The 19,246-nt window shown below is 33.4% G+C and overlaps 1 protein-coding gene across 2 annotated transcripts in view; it reads left to right on the top strand.

Moving 5' to 3' along the window:
- Positions 1 to 19,246, top strand: part of LOC128179745 (dynactin subunit 1-like) — a 263,574-nt gene that overhangs the window by 189,977 nt on the left and 54,351 nt on the right. Inside the window, exons 24-25 of one of the 2 annotated variants that reach the window (XM_052847304.1) lie at positions 3,317 to 3,340; positions 10,305 to 10,404. In XM_052847304.1, the coding sequence (XP_052703264.1) occupies positions 3,317 to 3,340; positions 10,305 to 10,404 (124 nt within the window). The remainder of the gene's footprint in view (positions 1 to 3,316; positions 3,341 to 10,304; positions 10,405 to 19,246) is intronic. The other variant, XM_052847306.1, reaches the window with a different exon arrangement.

Genomic DNA, 19,246 nt, shown 5'->3' with positions numbered 1-19,246 from the left:
CTGACAAGAAGTTTTTGCATTCTAAAGTTTCTTATTGTGTATTGGAAATCATAGTATCAAAGGCCAAACTGAATCCTTTACACAAATAGTGAACAAACTTTTAGTCCAGATGATTACAGAGTTCTAGCATTAGGTTACTATGGTTTCATTAATATTCAAGGGTATCAATTTTCGTGGATAAAGTGAAAATCACAGTTTCAAGGATACGTAAATTCGTGGCCAATGACCCTTTCAATACAAAATGTTAATAGAAATTGCATTTCAATGAACATTTAATTTCATGGATCAACTCAACAACGAAATCCACGAAAATTGGTATTCAACGAATATTTATGAAACCACAGTATCCACATTTACTGGCGTTGAAACTTAAGAATATGTCATTTTTGGTGTCTCTAGTCACTTCTTACTTTGAACAGGATTTCTTTGGCCTTTCTTACACATGGATTCCCCGTGGTCATTTCCATTACACATTGTACATATGTGCTCTAACTGGCAACTTGCCTTTTTTCATCTGTTTTCATTGTAATTGTTGCAAACTTTCTAGTTGTTGACTATAGTGCGTGGGCGACCATACTTGTCATTTATGGGTTGGTTTCTGGTGATGGATTGCTTTGCATGCATTTCACTATGACAGGAATGATGTTCTGTTGTACATGCTGACAGAATGGTGACAGGTGCATGGTAGATGAACAGGTCAAACATTTGTTTGCTGTGGCATGGCCAACTACCATCATTATTAAGCCGTGATATCTTACTGACCAGTCAATTTTAATGTTCTTATCTCTTAGGGCGATTGCTGCTCTTGCCGCGAACTGGCAGTGGTAATTTATCATAAAACTTGCTACCATAAAAATTGTGTATGTAAACTATGTTGGCTTTGTATCAGTCCAGCTCCACGCGTCTCTCTGGGAATCTTTGGCACATTACTCTTTTATATCTTCTAAAAGCAGTTATGAACTCAGCAATTGAGAGTTGTTTGAGAAGTCGTGGATCCTCGTTTTTAATGAGGTTTATTGTAATGTTGGATTTTTCTGGCTGAGACTCATATTTGGGCCAGATTTACATCTTTCCCTTCCCAAAGCTTTTTCCTAAGCTTGTCGGTTACGACGTCTAAATGGGGAATACAATCTGATGGGATGCCATACTTGGATTGTGGTAAATTGTACCCATCTGAAGACCTAACTGTAGGGCCTTGACCAGAAGAGTGTTGCTCAGAGACTTGCTGTAGAATCACCGCCATAGCTGTATCTAAAGAATTATCTTTGGCTTTGTTCTTCTTTTCTGCCACCAGATTTAAGACTGTATTTTGCATACCTAACACTGTCTGCTGCATGCTTTGCATGGTGTTCAGCATGCTGCACATCATGTCGTTGTTTGCGGCAGCCATGTTTGATGACAAGCTGGATCTCGATCCTGACGTAATTACAGGAAGCCAAGTCTTTCGGAGTCGTCATTAAGCAGGTTGTTATTTTCCGCTATGATGGAATCTGCATTCGGAGGAACGATATCGGCAGTCAAGGCGTTATTATTCGACCTATTGTTGATCATCCGAATATCAGTGTTCGTACTAAGGGATGTTCTATTCTCCAAGTAGAGTTTTTTCATTACTGGTTTCCCTATGTTTGCGGGAACACGAATTCCGAGTTTTGATAATTCTTTGATTAGCTTTTGTGTAGTCCAGTTGTTAAAATTATCCACGTCTCAGCGAATTGATAGCACAAAACGGCTCCGATTTCAGGAGCGGTCAGCCATTACTAATGAGTAATTTGATCCTCAGCATCCAAGATCGAGAATCCCAGTGCCAAGAGAATTTTTTTTTTTTTGGTTATATTCAGTACTGTAACTTGTTCACACGATCCAATTCCTAACATAACACGATGCATACTGTAGGAAAATGGTTTATACGTACTGTAGAATGATAGAAACTATGTGAAACGGGCTGAAGATAAATCAGGATTACAATTCACTCTTTAGCGCACTGCTTGTAGCTGAATCTACACCAAAAAGCAGCCAATCAGATTGCAGTAACATAATTTTAAACTCGGGAATGGTGAATATGTAAGATCTGATATACCTGTAATACTTCTTTCCAACGTAAACTTGGCTTATACCATTAGCCTCATTTGATCATTAATAAGAAATGTCTTACTTAACATTTAATACTTGTATCGAAAAATTAAAAGGATGATATGTTAATATAATTATATACTCTCTGGGGCCCCTTTTTATGATATGATGAAGTGTATGAAATCTACACCAATTTTTAAATTCAATTTGATAGTTTTTCAAACATGAGTAAATAGAAACAATGTCTTTGAAAGAGTATCCATAGTTCTAACACATTATTATTATGAGGATAAATGCATTATCCTTGTTCTTAAGAAAATATTGCAGCAGAAAAGCATCTTTGTAGCCATTGGTTGTTTTTGAATAAAGATGGAAATAATGGGTGGGCCCTAGTACAATAGAGTGATAAGCTTGTCAATCTATTGAATAGAATAGCTCTTTAGCATATCATGTTACAACATTTTTCAGTCGAGTTAATTCATCGATCAAGTGAGTAAGGTTAAAAAATGGCACACAAGTTCACATCAGGTAAACAATAATCAGTTATAATTGAGAAGACCAATTAGATTAGTAAATGTTATTAATTTTGGAATTGAGTTAATTGAGTTAGAATTTTCTTCTTTCACATACAGAAACTTTTTAATAAAATACAATAACTGGAAAGAAGTTGAGGAAGAAAATATAACTGATATATACTCTCTTATATTTTAATACTTAAAAACAGGGGGAGGGGGTGTGCTAAATATAGGGAATTTGAAGTTAACATTGAAATCTTGCTGAAAATTTAGTTACATATCTTGGATAGGATCTTATTTTTGTAAGAAATGGTATACCATAAGGTACATATTTCAAAGATTAAGTATATGCAAAAATAAGTGTAAAATTCATATATTTATATTTTAGGCTATATGGCACATTATTTACTAAAATAACTTATTAACTCTTAGGTAACATGCATATTATCTTGATCTATAATTTTGCATTGTTTACAAATTCTTTTTTTATAAGTGTAAGATAAGTGTAAAATTCATATAATTTATTTATATTTTGGGGCTATATAGCACATTATTCACTAAAATAACTTATTAACTCTTAGGTAACATGCATATTATCTTGATCTATGATTTTGCATTGTTTACCAATTCTTTTTTTTCTTTTTTCTTTTGCCCCCCCCCCCCAATACAGTATACTAACTTGAAGATTTTAAACATATTTGATATACTGATGCTATATAAACTTTTGTTAGGAGGAAAACTGGAGGATTACCATGGTAACACATTTTGTTCTAGTTCTTGATACTGTCTTGCTGTTTCTGTAAATAGCACTAAAGCATCTAGCAACTTCATTGCTTTTTAGACATTTATAAGCAAATTTTTTTTATAAAAAGAATGTTAACAACATATATTCCCACACTAGATGTGGCTTTGTTTACCAATTTTAGTATAATATTTTATCATGAATGGCATCTACCAGGAACCTAAAGCTTAAGCTGTTTATTTGAACATTTGCATGATGTGTGAATACTTGCTATGCTGCATTTTTGAATAGTAGAGGCTATATTTGAAGTGATTGATCAATTGATTGAATTTAAAGCAGTTTTCTGAAAACATGATTGAATTTAAAGCAGTTTTCTGAAAACGTTTTTAGCTCACCTATGCTGAAAGCTCAAGTGAGATTTTTCTGATCAAATTTGTCTTTTGTCTGTCTTCGTTAGGATTGGTGTTGGCGTTGTCGTTGTTGTAAACTTTTCACATTTTTATTTTCTTCTCCAGAAACACTGGGAAGATTTCAACCAAACTTGGCACAAAGCATCCCTGGGAGAAGGGAATTCAAGTTTGTTCAAATGAAGGGCCACACCCTTTTTAAAGGGGAGATAATTTTAAATTAGAATACCGTAATGCGGTGAATATAATACGTAGTAGTGTGCAATACGCACCCCCTACTTTGGGCCAGAAAGTGGTGAAAAAACTAGTTTGGATGTATAATACGCATAAGAAAAATTGACCTAATGGTAATGCTGAGTATCAACAAAGCAGTTATACTTTGTATACAGGCTCAATTTCATCTCGGAAATACACTACTGGAAATAAGAAAAACACAATAATTTTTAGATACAGATTTATTGTAACTAATACATCACGGTAATATCTTTATTTCTTAAGCAATGTTTTAAATAGACCTAGTATTAAATATTCTACCGTAAATAAAATTAACTACTTCTAACAAGGGTTTTATAATTGTTTTGTCACCAAAACCTCGGTGTGGTGAAAAACAGTGAACAGGTAATAGGAGATAACAGATCTAATTAAATTCTCAAATGATGCTGATCAAAGTGATAAATTAAAGGCCCGGAACATAATAAAATATGTGCACAAATTGTTGTGTTGTGTATAGTACACTTATAGCCTAAGGGGAGTGTCTGATATAACCAAGGTGTCCAGCATTAGCGGTGGGGGAGCACAACAATGGCTTCAATTAACGGAAAAGGTTATAGAATTATTCTTATTCATTATTACAGAGGGTTCCGCTTAATCTGATAGTCAATTTGTCATAGAAAAATTATCAGATTAACCGATTATCATATTAACCAATTTAGCGTTTTTGTGCTCTTTAATTTTGGTACAGAATAAAATACAACTTGTTTCAATGCATAATTTATCAACAAAAAGATATAATCTGTTTGTCGATAGTTTGAAATGAAATAATTTACCTTGCATTAGCAATTTTGTTTGTAAATGCTCAAAAGAAAATGTTTCCCTTCATCACTGTTCAAATACGATGGTTTCAGTGTGGCTGCCATTTTGACAGGAAGTAATGAGGAAATGGCTATTTGTCTGCACATTCCCTCTTTTCACCTGGACAATTTATCTTAATTCTTTTTCTGGTATATAGAATGCTCTTAAATAATTAATTATGCATGATAACAAATTTTTTTGAATTTTATTCATTAAGTTTTCTACCCCGATGTAAAATTGAAAGTAAACAGTATTTCCTCGATGTCACATGTTCCCAAGCCAGTCACTTTTGATTCAGAAATTACATGTTTAAATAATTCTTAATGGTGCAAGCCTAGCATGAAATTAACACAGGGAATTGGTAAATTAACAGACAGTAAAATGTGTACACAGGTAAGGTCAATCCTGTGTGCGGTCATCCGGAACAACTTTATCGATGTTGGTAGCTTTCATCTTACGAAGAAGTGAGCCACCCGTGTGTGTTGAAGTGAAACTAATGCCCTGTAAAGAGTTACTGTGTACACAAGAGGGGTGTCAACTAATTAAACAAAGGAATATACAGGAGTTAGAGGGTGGGAAATCATTATTACACGGTCACAATCATATCAGATTAGCCATATATCAGGAAAAAATATATTTTTTTTTTGCAATAAATCAATTATCATTAAGCGAAAATGGTTAAAAAGAGCCAAATGATCTGTAAGCTTGATATTTTCCATAAAAATATATAAGCCAAAAAATCAACAGATTTTTTTAAAAAAATTGTCAAGATATTTTGATACTGTTATGCTAATTTGATCAGAGTTAAGGCAATTTTTGCTCAGGTGAGCGATGTGGCCCCTGGGCCTCTTGTTATATGTTTTGTATCAGTGCAGTCAACAACAATCCATTGCAATCATATAGACCTCTGACTTTAAATGTTTTCTATCACTGATCTATTCATACATGTATATATTTAGGACTCTGAAGTCAAATGGTCACAATAAAGAATAAAGAGCAATGTGGAAAACTTGAACTGTAATTCTGTCCCAGAAAACATAACTATGTTGTTTTTACCTTAAAGTTTGAGTTATAAATCAATTGACAAATTTTCTTACTTTTTATATATTTAAAAGAAGAATGATATAACTGTATTGTGACTTTAATTAATAATTTGGAAATTTATACTAATATCTGACAAACCTTTCAAAGCTGCTATGGGAGAGAATCTCCCCTCAACCAATTTAGCTTAGAGAAAGGTTTTGCGTCAACGATGTTTACTGAAAACAAAACCAACAGCCTCTTTTGCAAAATTAACATACACAAATGCAAATCAAATGATTACCGATGCAAAACGAATAGTCATGCACTGAATAAACACTAGATGGCTTACAAAGAGATACACATGTAGAGAAATCTAACCCTCGAGAAATTGTACCCTGGAGATATCGTAACCTGGAGATATCGTAACCTGGAGAAAACGTACCTTTGATTTACAGGGAATATTTAAGTCTTATTGTTTTTGTACAGTTTCTTCTTTTTCCTCTCTCTTGCCTCTGAACTTGTCCATCGCATTTCTCAGAGATGGCTGAACAGAATTACACAAAACTTAATGATATGTTAGGCCTGCATATCTAGTTGTGCATCCTGTTTTAAAATTTTTAATTTGGGGTTGCTCAATCATGTTGGGGGTGGGGGGGGGGGGGGTCAAACATTGAATCCTATGGAAAAATTGTACCACCGTTATATTGACCTTCAGCACTGGTCCTGTCGTTGGTTGGTCTGTCGGTCGGTCTACAAACAGTTTCCATTTATTTTCTTAAAATATGATATGGTATACAGGTTTATAATAATATCTAGGTAAATTTCAAATTTGGGTACAATCGAGCAATTTTCGACCGAGTTGTGCTCCTTGAACGTAGAAAATTTCCAATTATTTACAGTTTCCGTTCATTTTCTTTGAAGAGGATGCACATATTGAAATGAAATTTTTTTTTACAGGTTGATCATATTAATATCTAGGTCAAGTTTAATTTTTGATACAATCAAGCATTTTTGACAGAGTTATGTGCCTCAGACTTAAAAAAATTTCAATTATTTGTAGTTTCCGCTCATTTTCTTCGCAGATGTTTCCAAGGAGGGGAGCATTATAAGTGGTTTACAAACATCTCTTGTTTTATTAGATTCAAGTCCTTGGTAGTTTTATCAATTCATAACGTTACTTAGCAAAAATGACATCTCTTTTACATTTTTCATCAAAACAGTGCCATATTGTAAACTCTGTAAATAAGTATGATAGAAAACAAAAAAAGAAAAAAAGTTCTGAAAAGCTTAGAGATTCTACCCTATATTTTACTAAAATATGGTGATTTTTTATGATAGGGCAATTTTTTATGCTTCGTGGCTCTAGCTCTTTAGTATATTTAATGCATGTAACCCTGCCATTCATTATGTGTAGCATTTTCTGAAGCAATGGGGGAGTGTGGGGTATGTGAGCTTGCTAATTTTTTCTTTCATTATGACAGTCTGTTACTGAACTGTTGGGTCCTTAGAGATCTATTGATAAAACAGGAACTTTTGCTTCTTAAATACTGCAAATATTTTTATGATTATTCTTTTCTCTGAAAATTGCAAATTTTTTTTAATTTATTTTAAAATGGAACAGATGCTACTGATAACAAGTTTGTGCTTGTTTGTGAAACTTTTCCCAAATATGTGGAGGACCCTTAGTATTGATATTATATTTTTCTGTAAAAATCTTTTGCAAGTTTGTGACTTTTATGACTTTCAATGCTTCTTGTTGCAAAGAAGACCAAAAAAAAAAGGATGATTTGCTTTGTTATTCTCTTTGTTAATAAAATCTGCTGTAGGGTCACATGTAGATTGTAGTCAGGGATAATGAAATTTGAATTAAACTCATATTTAGATAAATCATTGCACCATTTCATAATAAACTACACTTATTGTTTTGCTTGTACAAACTAAATTATGAAAGTTAATATTTCAATTACCGATAGAAATGTTGACAATGTTAATTAAGGAAATAAAATGGCCGCATTCAAGAGGTAATTAAGCGCCATGAGTGGCTGCTAAAATTAATGCAAATTTGACTGTATCACACTTCAGATCATTTGTGATTGTCTGTATGAATTATTTTATGCATGAGTTATCTTTCTTTTTGTAGACAGCATCTTGTCTTGGTTGAATCCAAAGAGTGGTAATGAGTGAATGTCTAAAATTAGCTAATAGTTCACTCAGTTTGTGTGATTACTGATATGAATTCTGGCCGGTATGGCATATACATGTATTATAACTGAAACAATTTGTGTATACTGAATATCTTACCGTAATTAAAAATAATCTCTCCTTCTTACTTAATGATATCCTTTTTTTTCAATGAATAAAGAGCAAAATGATATAATTCAGTATGAATTATCGATAATTACTAAGGATTAACAATTATACATACAACTAGTATAAGTCACTTAAATATCAATTGTTCTGGGTATAAATCTTAAGTGAACAGTGTTGAAATGACATTTAGAGTTAATAGCTTAATGTGTGTTTGAATGTTTGTTATTATCCCATCGCACAATTTGTTGCGAGGGGGATATAGCATCGCTGCTGTGCGTGTGTGTGTGTATGTATGTGTGTGTGTGTGTCTATTTCATCCTTTTTAGCGAAATTTAAAAAAAACCTCGCATGCATGTGTATCAAACTTCGTACACTTCATAAGCATATTTAAAGGACAAACCATATCTATTTTCAAGGAATTCCGTTACATGTTTTTTAAGATATCGTTAAAATTACAACACTTAGAAATTTTATGTACGACTTCCGGTTCGTGAAAGTAAACATTTCAAATCAACAACTTGATATTTTGTTGGATGTAAGCCCTGTAAAGGTAAGAAGTAAACATTTTTGAGAAATGGGGAGTTGAAAGGATGTCCAAAGTGAAAAACTGAAGCAAGCAGGAGATTAAGTTCACCCTAATTTAATCGAAACAAGCAGCCATCTGAGCCGAATTTCCGGCTATATTTAACAAATTACTTAGAGAAGAACAGGTTCATTATTCAGAAGAGACTTTGACAAATATCGTCAACATGATTACCCGGGAATTCATTTCATGTTAATCACTGAAGATACCCTTTTTAAAATATTGGGTTTAAAATTACGACATGTTAACTCAAATTTTCTCATATAGCAGACAATAAATCGCCAGGGCTGCGTTCAAGATTGTAGCTGCTAGCCTAGCCACTAGGTTGTAGATATCTAGTTTTATTGAACGAACGGCTAGGTTAACTGCTGGGTGTCTGATTTGAAGTTGGAAATATTTAACTAAAGACTTATTACATTGACATAATTTGTTAATGCCAAACGGAAATATACATGTTACGATACATTATAACTTAAAGGAGGAATATTAAAATATCACTATATAATTAGAATTCGTGTTAGTTACAAAGTGGTAACTAAGGTGGCCATCTTGAATTTGTTGTTAGCATAAAATATTTAGGCTAAGAATATCTACATAGCGGCTAGGCTAGCTTTCCGTTCAACTACGTAGCCCTATGTAGCAGCCACGATCTTGAACGCAGCCCAGATCTTAGCTACGTTTCCTTTTCAATATGAAACTTAAATTTGCCTACACTAATTTTCTACATGTGTAATGTATGTCACTGGATAAAGAGAATTTATTAAACTATATATTACTAATGTTTAACACGTTTGTGGTGTGTTTTCCCTAGTAATGGGAGCAATTGTACAACCACATAAATGCACCCATCCCCCATGGATAAACACAGAGCGTGCATGGGGATAGGAATAAACAAAATATTTTAATTTAAATGGTTTTTAACAAGTTAAAAATATGGTCTCTTCAATGACATGTTCATTTCTGAATAATGCATTTCCCCGCACAATATTTTCATTTCGCGAGGGGATGCTCCGCTTTGCGGTGCCCTTGTTAAATATACTGTGTAACAGACATTTTGATTTGTGTGGCAATAGCCACTTTTATGTGTTTCTGTTTAATGAAGTGAATATGTTTATAAAGCATGATTACACCCTGTACTGTTGATAAATTTAAGCACCTTAAACGTTGAAAGTTGTTTCCATAAATAGTCACAAGGATAACATCTGCATATTGTAAATCGCTATAGATAAAAAATTTAGCTTTGCTTGGATTTGATTTGATACAAAGCACAGGGAAATTCATTATATTGGAGTGCTACCTCCGCCCCAGCGGGGCTTGAACTCACGACCTATGGAGTTTATTTCAAATTGTCAATTACATAATGAACTCTGAAAAGAGTAACATTTACTTGATGTTATATGACATCACAATGATTATTTGAAATGTATGTACCTATGATATGTATTCATGGTGATTACTCAAAACTCCTGAAGATTACAATAAAACCAGTATAATTTTGAAATGGCTGTATGTTTGTATATATATAGTCAGAAAACATACCTTAGCAATGTAGTAAAATTTAAATTTAAATCTTGTAAACACAGATTCTGAAGGTTTGATGCCAAAGAAAATGGAGGAGTTAGCATTCCAGTCCAGCGATAAGATTTATGGGAAAGATGACATGGGACCTTATGAATGTCTGAGGTGAGGTATTTTTATTTTTTACTCACTTGATTCCTCCCTATAAGCCGGAAATCAACCTTCTATGAAATTGAAAGTAGAATCTGCATTGAAAATCATTTTTGATGTATTATTTTATTGAACTCCCTATAATTGACAATAAACAACTACAAAGTTTACTTTTTCAAAAAAATTTGGGGGATATTAAAGATGGAAAAAAACTTTGCCCTTCAATCGTAAATCTTTGCATCCATGTAAAATGTAAAACCCATTTGGAAAATTATTCCCGAGATGTCCTAATCAATAGTTGAGTAAATGCATCTCCAGTTTTATAAACAAGGAGGGGAGTTAAAGTTTATCGTGGCCATAATAATTTGAACCCTCTCTCTGATAGCAATGAAAATCAGAGGGGTTCAGTTTATCGTGGCCATAATATTTTGAACCCATTCTCTAAAAGAAATTTGAAATAGGAAGGGGATTTAATATAGTGCTGCATGAATGTTTTGAACCTTCTCTCCAAAGGGAATTTGAGTTCAATATATCAGGCCATGATATTTTGAACCTGACCTCTCAAATAGGATTGGAAATAGGAGGGGTTTGAGTATTGGGCGGCCATAATATTTTGAACCCCCTCACCAATTGGAATTGTAAATAGGTGGGATTCAATAAACCGCGGGCATAATATTTTGAACCTCCTATCCAATAGCAAATGAAAATCAGAGGAGGGTTTAATTAAAATATACTAATAAACCAGGGGTCCAGAAATATTTTAGGGGGGTGGGGGGAGGGGGGGGTCGTAATAATGCATATTCCGTATAACGGGTAATTTTAACTGCTGTGATTTTTACTTAAAATAGGGCGATTTAGATTTTTACGCGTTATTTTTTTTACAAATTGGACATGTCCGTAAAATTTTAAATCATCTGTGGTAAAAAGGGGGGATTTCATCGTGACTTTGTTACCGTTAACACACATACAAATCAGAAAATCATGTTTCTGTTAGCTTCGTATCCCCGTCATAGTTATTGTCTGAGTGATTGAAATCTAGCTACTAACGTGGTTTTATACGTAGTTTTAAAAAATACTCAAGATCTGAACTGTTATCACCACGTGACCAAAAACGCTCAAATATACCTACATGCATGTACAGCCGTCAGGGACTGAGCTGAAGGTCATGAACATTACTCTCATACGTATGATGTAGAAAACTAACGTGCGCTGTTTTTTTTTACTTCTGTGAAAATTTACACGTTTAATTTTTACTGATTTATAAAACTCTTAAAAATTAGCAGCACATAAAAAATACCCGTTATACGGTATTTTGAAGCTGGGTTCAATATTTCGAGGTATTAAAATATCCCAGAAGTAGGATGTGGCAACATTGGAGAGTTGAATTCTTAATAAATTGAAAGAAATAGAGAAATATATTGTGAAAGGAAAAAACATGGATTTACAAGTGTAATAAAAATATCATTTTGTTTTAAGATTATTTTTTGCATCTGGATATAGATCCGCTGATCATATGCATGTCCCTTCTTCATCAGGTGCCTCACTTTACATTACGTTCCGAGGTTGCACCAAGTGTAGATAGTTCTTAACACAGAATGAAAATGTGCCATTTATTCAACTTTTCAGTTCCATTCAGTTAACATTTAGTTGATTGAATGACAGAGCTCCATCCTGTGTAACATTTGTATATGATGTTTAGTTTACAGTAAAACATGGTTATAGCGAAGTTTCTGGAGACCAATGGATTTACTTCGTTATATCCATATTTCGTTATATCTGTATAACGAATTTGTAATGATAACTATAGCGAATTCACTATATACATGTTTTTTTTCACCAAACTATAACATTTGCTGATTGAGGCTTAAATTAATAATCACATTACTTTGATACCTCTTATAATTGGATTGTGAGTTAAAAAATTTATGTAAAAATAAATTCATCAAACTATTATGCTAAATGGTAGTGCAAACTTTTTTACCTTTAAGAAATTCGTTATAAAATTGTTAAATTATTTACCTCTACGAGACTCAAAATTAGTTGAACTTCGTTATATCTGTTAATTCGTTATATCAAAATTCATTATAACCGTAAAATTTTGCAAAGATTTGTTAAGAATTTGACTGGGGACTCAAAAAAACTTCGCTATATCTGAGAATTCGCTATATCCTTGTTTGTACTAAACGAGTTTTACTGTAGACAAAAGCTTGTTAATGTAGTGAAGATTATAAACTGTAAAAATCGTGACCCTGGCCTCAGACCAAAACTGGGGCCCAAGGCGGGATTCAAAGTTTAACATAGAAATACATAGATAAAATGTTTTAAAAATCTTCTTAAGATCCACTGCACCAGATATGCCAATATTTACACAAAGGCTTGTACATATAGTGAATATTCTAAGTTGTGACCCCCCCCCCCCCCCCCCAACTAAAACACGGGCTCTGGCAAGGTTCTAACTTAACAAAGAAATACATAGGAAAAATTTTTAAAAGTCTTTTTCCCCAGAACCACTGCACCAGAAATGCCAATATTTACACAATGGTTGGAAATTATGTTACTCCATTGAAAAAAATCATAACCCCTGGACCAAAACTGGGGCTCCAGGCAGGGTTCAAAGTTTAACCCAAGTAGGAAATAAGTTTAAAAATCTTCTTAAAGGCCAAACATTTTTACCAGATAAATCTCAGGTGACTAGGCCTTAGGGCTTAATTTCTAGGGTTTTGAAAGTCTCCGTGGCTTGCAGTCTACCTGAGATCATAAACGCTGCTAATCACTATACACAGGAAATAAATAATCAGTCAGAATTGGTCTCAGTTGTAATATGCTATTGTTCTAATAAAGTGATTTATGCGGAAATGCTAGCCATCGTCCAAATTTTCTCTAGGCACCCATGTACAATTGAAAAAAATAAATTCTGCTTTGAAAATATATCTCAGTAGATTGTGTTTAACACTTGACATTGTTTAGGAAGTTAATTTTAATAAATATAATTGTATAAGAAAACCATATTATCAGTAGGAATGTGGAATGTAAAGGCAGCCTTTATACGATGATAGTATTAATAGAGCTCGTTTTTCTCCATATTTCTAAACTTAGATTTTTAACTAACATTCATAACTTTTTAAAAATTAGGTGAATCAATTTGTAATGAATTGTAATTTAATTAATTATGTGACAAAATACATAATTTTGTTTTATTTGAAAGTAGTTGACTAATATATTTATGCACCCCTTCGAAGAAGGGAGGGCATATTGCTTTGCTGCTGTCTGTCGGTCGGTCGGTTGGTCCACCAACAGATTCCGTTCATTTTCTTCGCAGAGGATGAACATATTGAAATGAAATTTGGCATATAGGTTTTTCATGATAATATCTAGTTCAAGTTCAATATTGGGTATGATCGAACAATTTTCGACAGAGTTATGGCCCGTGGACTTAGAAAAATTCTAGTATTTTGCAGTTTCCGCTCATTTTCTTCGCAAAGGATGAACATATTGAAATGAAATTTGGTATACAGGTTTATCATGATAATATCTAGGTCAAGATTGATATTAGGTATGATCGAGTAATTTTGGACAGAGTTATGGCCCTTGGACGTAGAAAAGTTTCAGTTATTTGCAGTTTCCGCTCATTTTCTTAGCAGAGGATAAACATATTGAAATTAAATTTGGTATACAGGTTTATCATGATAATATCTAGATCAAGTTTGATATTGGGTATGATAGAGCAATTTTCGACAGAGTTATGGCCCTTGAACTTAGAAAAATGCCAGTTATTTGCAGTTTACGTTCATTTTCTTTGTGGATGTTTCCAAGGGAGGGGGCATAAATGTTTCACAAACATCTCTTGTTGTCTTTATATTTGTTTTTAAAAAGTAAGTATAATTAATACCAATTTCTAAATGAATGGTCAATAACCAAATTAGAATGATTTCTGAAAGTAGAAAAAAAAACCACTTTATTTTAATATTTCTATAATTTTAGTTGACTGCATAAAATCCATATTAAATTTCAATTTTTGGGAGTTGATTTTAATCAACTCTCCTATGCAGTTACTCTGGCAAACCAAAAGTGAAACAGTGGTTGGACCTAAGCACAAATTATCACCGCTGACAAGACTAAGTTCTTGAAAATAATAGAAAAAAATTCGATGTAATGTATGCTGAAGCATTGTTTTTCAAGGAAATTTATCTATGAACACTTTGAAAATAGTCAAATTTTATATACTAAGAACAATTTAGATATTTTTGTAGTCTCATGTATTCCTACTCCAGAGTTAATATAGTCTTGTTTAACCAGACGCTCAGCTGTCTCCGTAAATTTGCGACAAGCAGAGAGGTGGCTCTCTTGCTTGTCAGATATTAACGGAGACAGCCGAGCATCTAGTTAAACGAGACTAGAGTTCGATATCAATAGTGCTTGGATCCATACAATTTTTAGAATTGTTTCGATAACTAATACATACTAGAAGTTGAAATCTTTCTTTAAATATTACACAACATGATTCATATGGGGTTTCTCGAAATTCTTGTCGGAAAAGTCTAAAAATTCATATTATAAGAAAGTGCGTAATTCAAATACAAACTAGAAACTAATTGCCATGAAAGATAAATTGATTTTGAAATAAATGATAATCGATAAAATCAACTCCCATCAGTACTTCAGTAATTTTTATAAAAATTAATCTCCAGCAAAACAACAAGAAAAGTTGGTCTCATGATAAGTACATATGTTACGTAGAGTTACAGAATCATACTGATTATATACATCATATGATGGCGGTTTGAATTTTTACATAGGAATATATAGAGAAAATCTTTTAAAATATTCTGGGATTAAGTTTTCGGTCCAAAACTCAGTACTTAGTGTGAAAGTGGCTTCGTTAGTTTACCTGTGTCATTGTCTCGGATCACTCGTCTGTGAAAGGATATTATGTAATCAAAAAATTAAAAATGAATATAAATCTGCCCATGCAAGCGTTTTAAGATATCAGATTCATCGGTAAAAAACAAATCTGACTGTAATAAAATAATTACGGATACAAATTTCTAAATCTACAATACTTAAACTAACAAGATACGTCAAAACATCAGACCTATATCAATCATTTTGGCTGGAAAATCGAATTTAATTTGTAAAGCTTTGTAACGAAATTTCCCTCCTGTTGACCTTGTGACGTCACTTCTGCTGAAGCCCTGTTATTGCCTAATTCTTTTTTCTTTTGATTAGATTTCCCAAAGCAGGTAAAAATAGTCACTTTGAAGCGGCGTAACTCCGTTATTTTTGCATTGATTTCAATGCAGGTTTTTGGGCATTAAATTTTGGTAAATAACCTTTTTGACATAAGTCTCATATCGGCTGGGCTGCAGGTACCCTTTAAGTATACATTTTCTCTAATAATATGCTAAAACAATGATTTTCTAAGAGTTAAATGATAATATTTATTACGGGCCGCCGGAAGGCGGTCCGTTATTTGATACACATTTAAATATTGTTACTGCGTTTCTGCGGGATAGTTCTTTTTTAATAGAATTAATACTATGCTTATTTTTATGAATTAAACGTAAATTTGCATGTAGAAATATGTTTTATGCCTTTTAGAAAATATCACATATTTTTTGTTTTACTCGTAAATGAAAAGTAGGCCATACTTAGTAGATTGTCGTATTTGGCGCGTTTTTATCGAGACTATAATCTATTCGGAAAATTTCGGAGTTCTTCATTCTTTTCAAAACAATGCATCAGGATCTGTATGCGGGACATACTAAAGACCTGAAATACGAAAGACCTGAATGTCATTAAATTTTATATAAATGATACATTTGAATTTCTATGTGCCGTGTCAAATAAAATGACTATATAATGCATTAAGTTTTCATTCAATACAATGCAACAAAAAAAAAAAAAAAAGATGGTTTGAAATACATAATCTCCAAGAGAAAAATGATAAGACGAGTTGAACTTTTTATTAGAGTAATGTAAAAATCAATGTGTTCTCCTTTACTTCATACTATGGCAATGATCATACAATTTCCGTTAAAAATGCTTACAGTAACAAAATCGATTCTTTCTGATAATAGTAAAATGTTAAACTTCAAAACAAGTTGCTGAAAGTATATTAAAATTTACCATACAAATTAGTACAACCAACTCTTATTTTCTTCTTTGTGGTGTGTTTTTATGTAAACAACCAATGATTTATACAATTATATTTTTTGCGGCCCATTTGACGCTTGCGTCAATATGATTTCTTGTGTGATACTGAAGTAAACAAAGTTAAGATGTATAGGGGGGTATCAATTCTGTCAGTGGTCAGCATAAGTTATGTCGCAGGGTCTTGTATGAATAAATAACGCTGGTACTGATTTCAGCTACATGTATTCACTGGTTCTTTATTTCGAGGATTGTATATTATCAAATAAAACCTATAAGTACAAACACACTCACACTCACAATTCATACGCAACATCGCACGGTAATTTAGCATATTTGAATAAAATGAATTAAAAGTAATTTACAATTAATATATTTCAATTACAAAGTAAACGGAAGCTTACCAGGTATCCAGAACTATGAGTTAACAAAATATATAAAATATCTTGTACAGGTAAGGTAAAGATACACTTCACTGTGTCTACCATGAAGGTAAAAGTCGTGGGGGTTGGAGAATTGGCGGGATTTTTGCTATTTATAGTGAGTTAGTAAAGTCATGCATATTAATGAATTCAGTCGTAAATTTCTATTGGTCAGCTGTAATATAGTAGTAAAGAATAAACACGTGGTCAACATACACCTGTAAATAAAACCCTCACGTGACTAACCCAAAACTCATTCATACGTTCACTCATTCATCTCTCATACACGCTCCATTGGCAATGTGCGCCAAATATAAATATGCAAAATATGAAACTTTTATATGACAACTGCGACATTCTCCCCTGCTTGGGAAAATGGCTCCTGACATTTTAAACACAATACAAACACGAAAATTAAACAAGACCTTATTAAAACACTTCTATGACATTCTCCCCTGCAAAATTCAAACATAGTACACCTCTGATGTTACTTGATGAGAGACCCAGTCTCCATACCTGTCTGGGGATTTATCTGTCTCCGTGGTCGAACATAAGTACTATCAAATGATACATTCCTATTCAAGGATGATGGAGTACAAGTATTAGCAGGGCTGTAAAAAGTACTTTTCTCAAAATTATTGGCTGTACCATGTATAACACTGGGAGCTGAGTTTTGAACAGTGTCATGACCTACCCTTCTCTGTGGAATCACATATGCATGATCACTGTCAGAAGACTCAGAATCTGAAGATGAATCAGAATCATATAACACCATTTGGTTTGGACTAGGGGTCTCATCAGATTCATGTACCTGCTCTATACCTGGGTTGGGCTTAACACTTTTGTTGGACTGAGACTGCTCTACATCTGAGAAATTGGGGATGTATGAAATGGGTAATAACATATTCCTGTGGAGAACTTTTGTTTTCCCCTGACCATATTCTTTCTTAACTCTAAACACTGGAATTTCTGAATTGGGCTGACTGACAACTATGTACGGGTCTCTGGCCCACTTATCAGCCAGTTTTTGCTTACCTTTTAGACCTACGTTGCGTATTAATACTCGGTCTCCAACACGCACAGAAGTCTCGCGAACTTTTCTGTCAAAACGGTGCTTATGCCGAACAGCACTATTGTCAGCTTCACGAGAAGCAATCTTATATGCAAATTCTAATCGTTTTTCAAGCTTCTTTGCATAATTGTCATAACTGTTGGATTTTTCAGTATTGTCGTTATCGAGACATAAATACGCATCAATCGACAACCGCAGGTGTCTACCAAACATTAAATAGAAAGGGGTATAGCCGGTGCTCTCATGTTTGGTTGCATTGTATGCATGGACGAGACTACTTGCATGGGATTTCCAATCCTCTTTCTGTTTGTTGTTTAAGGTAATGATCATACGGATAAGTGTCTGGTTAAACCGCTTGACCATATTATTTCCCATCGGATGGTAGGGAGTAGTGCGAGACTGCTGCACTCCAGCTAACTTGCAGAGCTCTTTGATAACACGACTGGTGAAATTTCTGCCCTGGTCACTGTGAAGTCTAGTAGGAAAGCCATAGTGTACTATAAATTCTTCAAAAAGTATTTTAGCAGTAGTTTTAGCAGTTTGGTTTCTAGTAGGAAAAGCTGAGCATACCTAGTGAAGTGATCTGTTATTACTAAAATATTTTCATAACCACCTTTGCTCTTTTCAAGTGACAAAAAATCAATGCATACTAAATCTAAAGCTTGATAAGATTTGATGTTGACAAGTTCTGATGAAAATTTTTCAGGAGTTTTAAACTTCACACATCTGTCACAATTTCTAATTCTTTCACCTATATCTTGTTCTAGACCAGGCCAGTAGAACCTCTCTCTGATGAGATGTAGAGTTCTATCTCTGCCAAAATGTCCCAAGTTAGTATGGAGGAGCTTGAAAACAATATCCCTGTAATGTACTGGTAAAACAAGTTGTTTGACATTATGATTATTCAACACAGATTTTCTATACAATAACACTGTTCTGTAAATACAACTTGTCAGATTCCCTGAAATATTTACAAACATCTGCAGATTCAGATTTTAGTTCTGTGCTTGAGGGTAGATAATCTCCCTGTAACAGATCAATAACCCTTCTAATTGTTTTGTCTCTATGCTGTTCTTTGGCCCAATTGACATCAGATAGTAAACATGTATCTTCTATCTGAACTGTTTCATTATTTTGGACCAAAGAAGAAGGGGAATGTGCATTTCTGTCTGCATTGCTATGAACAAGTGCACTTACCGAATTACAAGTTGGT

This window comes from Crassostrea angulata, chromosome 4 (assembly GCF_025612915.1).
Source record: "Crassostrea angulata isolate pt1a10 chromosome 4, ASM2561291v2, whole genome shotgun sequence".
NCBI lineage: Eukaryota > Metazoa > Mollusca > Bivalvia > Ostreida > Ostreidae > Magallana > Magallana angulata.
Note: the sequence above shows the minus strand (reverse complement) of the source record. Positions and strands in the feature narration are given on the sequence as shown.